The sequence below is a fragment of the Montipora capricornis genome, chromosome 12, assembly GCF_036669925.1.
Source record: "Montipora capricornis isolate CH-2021 chromosome 12, ASM3666992v2, whole genome shotgun sequence".
NCBI classification, from domain to species: domain Eukaryota; kingdom Metazoa; phylum Cnidaria; class Anthozoa; order Scleractinia; family Acroporidae; genus Montipora; species Montipora capricornis.
In genome coordinates, this window is record NC_090894.1 from 21,689,712 (window position 1) to 21,694,711 (window position 5,000).

The following is a 5,000-nucleotide window of genomic DNA, read 5'->3' on the forward strand; positions in this document are numbered from 1 at the left end:
TATTTGATAGTGTTTTGAAGCGCGAAACAAAGTCACGGAGGGTTTTCCCTCAGAGGCAAAATGCAGCTGAGAAATTTCCAAACCTAAAATTGCCTCGGAGATAACATTAAATAACTGAAAGATCGATTTCTAAGCTCCACTTGCTTGTTGAATTTTTAGCGACTAACATGAATGTCGGGCTGCGAAATAGCAAGGCGAGAACAATATTACAAATACTTTTTTCCCTCTTTTTTTTTTTTGTTTTTCGCCCGACCAGCAGGTTGCCAGTGTACTTTAAGCTTTGACAAAACAAAGTTATCCAATCTATCGATTTTTCGTTCACGAGCCAAAAGCAATACCTAACATAATAACTGAGGGAATTTTTTCTTAATTCCCAAGCAATTTTTATCAACTTATTTAGGTAAATATATTCTGTATGTCCATAAATATTTCACCTCATTCGACGAAAAGCCACGACGGACTGACCATGTTTGAATAATAATAACGTTGGTTTTTGTCCAACAATGCAGTTATCAAGGAGAGCAAATATCCACATAACAACAAAAGTTCTCAATGATATCAACAGCGGAATATCCAAAGGCTCTCTCAACAACCCACGAAAATAGTGGGTTAAATTTCTTAAATTAGTTTACTTGCAAGCAATAATTTCAAGTTGGAAAAGTGCCTGGAAGCTTGCCTTCAAACCGGCCATCCATTTGCAACACGCAACGGGATTCAACAGAGCACTTACAAATGTTCTTCCTCTTTTTAAACATGGCTGCATTTTTCAATGCATTTCTCTCGATTATGGTGAGTAACTCAGATGTTTTCGAGATCGTTTACAAACCCCTTCAGACTAGTACCTTTTAGTAGAAAAAAGAACAGTGAATCGAATACCCACGATAATGCAATGATTTTTCTCTTAGATACATGCAAAAAAAAGTAAGAACAATCAATTTGAAAATAGGAAAATGGTGTCGAATACTGAGGTTTGGGTAAAACGGGGTATTTTCTTCAAAGATTACTTCTGTCAGAGAATAATTCGCTAGCTGCCTTCAAGGTTTTTTCAACCTTAATGATAAAGTTAAAAGAGAAGTATTCAGAATTATATTTTTCTTAAATCATGGTTGTTGCGACTCACGAAAAATTTCAGTATACTAATCACAAGTTTATTGCAAGTCAACGTGATAAGAAGGGAATTTTTCTCAAGCAAGTCAAAAGGTCTTTTATTTTCTATCTGATGGACTTAACGTTTGCATGTTATCCCTTATCTTCGAAGGTACACAATGTTGCTACAGTGATCTTCCAGACGTCCGGAAGGAAGCGGGTTTCGTCTTTAGGGTGGCTTTCTCAGACAAATTGGCGACAATCTCGTATTCATTTGAATTTTTCATTACCTTTCCTCTAAAGTAAAGCTCCAATAATGCCGATTTCATTTTACTGCACTTTTGCCATAATAAAAGGGTCTGGGATCATCGCGATGTGCTTAGAACAACACAAATTTATATTGACTTCGTGGATGCTGATTTTAGCTTCTAAAAATTATGACGCAATTAACACAAACTTTAAATTTCATGTTTGTTCCGACAGGTAACAACCGATATCGTAGCTGGCTATTCAGGTACGTCATTTTTATTAATGTATTTTGGCAATGGTATCCGACAGAGTAAATCAGGTTACAGAGTTGAAATATTTTGTTTTTTGTGACCGTGTAATCAAATTTCAGGGGCACCCAACGAGAATATAGTTCAAACCACTTAAACCTAGCATTGTAAAACGTATTTTAGTATTTAAACGGCAGATATAGGCATATTTTTATCCCCTAAAAAGTTTTCATCTGTTCGGATTTCCCAGCTGAAAGTCTCTAGTGATCAGAAAATTATAGTGATCAAAACTTACCTTTTCGAAAATATCAGCCAGAAAAAAGGCTCCCGAACTGAAATTCTAGATAACCTTTTTAGGGTCAAAATCCAATAAAAATGGGCAATTATACCATTTTTTAGATGTTCGAAAATCCTAGGACAGGCAGGCAAGCAAGAAGTTTTAATAGAAATGTTCCGAAAATTCTAGATCTCAAATCGTCTTCCGAACAGATATTTTCCGAAAATTGACTTTGCCGGGGTGCCCCTGAAAATTTTCTGAACTGAGTTCACTAAATAGATGTAAACAAAATTACAAAGAACCATGTTTGACTAATATTAAGAGAAATGGTTTCTGAAGAAGCTGTCGTAAAATTTTAAAAAACCATCAAAGAAATAAAGAAATATTGGGTGACATTATCCAGCGAGACCTTATGGAATTTTTACAGGGGATGTAACACAGACTACAGCTTTGAAACTAGCCATGCAGCTAACACTTAGAGCTACGCTGGTAGAACAGTTTCCTACCATTATCTGGAATCCCTTTCTAGCTTTTTAAAAATTGATTAACAAACACCAAGGACACCAATCTTATGATATTAACCGGAAACTTTTGAAGAATTAGAGACTGAAATGGTTTTTACAATGAACAGGAATCGACAATCGGGAAAGTGCGATCAAAAGAAAGTGGATGACTCAAGGTTTGAATGTTTGGCTTGAATCAAACGAACGCCGATATGAAGAATTCTTGTGTTATAAAATTAGTGTTTGGAGAAGGAAATAGCAGGGTTTTCATTGGCTGAAGGACTTCCCAAATGGATGCAACATGTCGATTCACTGGTATCCTTTCCGATCCAACTTGTTTCATTGGCTTGGTTACCATATTGCACTAATAATGAGTTTGATTTTCGTCTGTAACATCGCACAACATTTCCTTCATTCTACGATACATTTCAAGTGATTCATTTTGCTATTGCAACACTGTTGAACCTGCGCCCGCCAACTAAGATTTTATCTTCAAGGGCTCTTGGCAACGATTCTCTAAAATCAGGTTGGGCGCTTCATTTTTACGAATACCGGAACAAACAACAGTTATTATTTTAACTACGCACAGTGCTACATAGAAATACCAGCTCATATTGATTAGAATTGTGACCGTTTAGCTCTAATCATACATTTCAGTCGCTCTAAGCGCATGATTTGTGTGTTAAACTCATCTCTAAACTTTTTAATTCAAACCTAGTAAGCACTTGTGCCAAAATGGTTAGCTTTAAGTTAGAGTTTAAAACTAAACAATACTAACAGCTTAATCTCATTGGTCTATCTAGTCTTTTTCTTTGATTTGTGTGAAAGCTTGAAAAGGGAATTATTATTTGCCGTTGTGGTCACGTTTTCCACAGCCGGAACATGAGTCATTTTACAAAGCAAAGGCACTGAGAAAGGGCTAATTTACAAACGTACACTGAAAAACAAGTAGAGCAATTGTTTTTCTGGTGACATACACGCAGGAATCTATTTGCGATAAAGTTGCGTTGACTAACCTATGCACTCTAGAAAGATGCCTGATTATAAACAGCGTATGATACCCGTCTTCTGGTGTACAAATACTGTCATCTGAAGTGTTTTTAAACCTTTGTTTTATAGGTCAAATCGGTTTAATACAACATTGAGTTTGTATTAAAGTTTATAGCAACTTATAATTCCGCATACAAAGTACATAAGCTTATCATAGGATTTTCTTGGTAACAATCCTCAGTAATACAAAAATAAGCAGAGGACATGTCAGAACGCACTGCTAACATTTAAACAAGACATGCAATATCTTCTCCAGTGTTGAATCACGTAGACAAGCGGCGGCGAGGCGAACAACATTGTCATCATATTTTATCAGTGGGTCGAAGTTTTTTTTTACCCTGATCCCTTGTCATAATATTTATCCACGGATTTCACTGAACGACGGCAGTTGGAAGGAGCTGATATTGTCGATGTGTTGTTCCCTCGACCACGATTAACTACAAGGACTGACTCCAATATCGAGTTGTTCGTCTTCTACTCTTTGAGAACAGAGTGGGTTTTTCAACGTCTCAAGGAGTTCATGAACTTTCAAGAGTTGCTAGGTGGTGTTCACGATTAGTCGTCCTTATTTGGAAAGACTAGAAAATTTAACCACTCAATTATATGGCACCACTTTACAAATGTACTAAGTGCGTGAGTGTTTGGCCAGGGTTGGATCGCCCACCCCAACCCACAAACAAAACAACCCCACCCGCACCCCACACGAGCAAAGTCTAGTACTCTAACTGCGGCGTAAACGACGGTCCCCTTGTACTAGTCGTTTTTGTGTGGGCCTCATTCGGGACTCTTAAAAAACGACTACGCCTATGGCATCGACAACTGCATGAAATAATAATATCTTTAGTTAAAAGAGGAAAACAATCGCGGTGCTTATTTTGGTGCATATTTTGTCGTTACCCTGTAAACGACGTGAAATCACCAGATTTGAGGTTTCAAGAGCATGCATACAAAGCATAGAGATGTGAACCTTTCAGTCTCTATTTTTCCCAAAGTTACTTTAATGATACATCGCCCACACTGTGCGATACAAACGCGATGGAAAAATCGCGAGGGTAAAGTTGACGTGTTTGTTCACGTCGCTTTCGTAGGTCGTTAAGATCTTATTCTCTACCACATGTGGGCAGAGACGAAGAAACGCACCCACACGGAAATCATATTCTCTCTTTTCAATATAGCGAGTCATATACCACCCGAGGAATAAATAGCCTTTTCTTTATTTTCTAGGGAAAAATCCGTCACCAACACAAATTAAATGCGTTGGTTCACGAACTATATTGTTCTTTTTCACGGAAAATGAAATAAAGAAGATTCTAGGAATGACGTATGCCGATGCATGGCTCTTTGTTTAATTCGTATCTAGAAAGATTTTGTTTATTGAAATGCTAAGTGCCTTACGTAAAATCCCATTCGCCGTTCCTTTTTTAATCAGGCACTTTTTATCGTAGTAGGGGCGTTTCAACACCATTTACTATAACCACTTAACTTTGAAAATCGATTCAATTTTTTTTGACGATTGACCATTAGTGATTGAGCCAGTATCAGGGAACTTAATTGTATATTATGTTTAAATAAGGTTTTCCTAAAACT

General features: G+C 37.0%; 1 protein-coding gene across 2 annotated transcripts in view; it reads left to right on the forward strand.

The window, feature by feature from the left end:
• Positions 1–5,000, forward strand: part of LOC138027515 (adhesion G protein-coupled receptor E2-like) — a 28,834-nt gene that overhangs the window by 679 nt on the left and 23,155 nt on the right. Inside the window, exons 1-2 of one of the 2 annotated variants that reach the window (XM_068875068.1) lie at positions 1–789; positions 1,570–1,600. In XM_068875068.1, coding sequence (XP_068731169.1) covers positions 733–789; positions 1,570–1,600 — 88 coding nt within the window. In that variant the 5' untranslated portion in view covers positions 1–732. The remainder of the gene's footprint in view (positions 790–1,569; positions 1,601–5,000) is intronic. The other variant, XM_068875069.1, reaches the window with a different exon arrangement.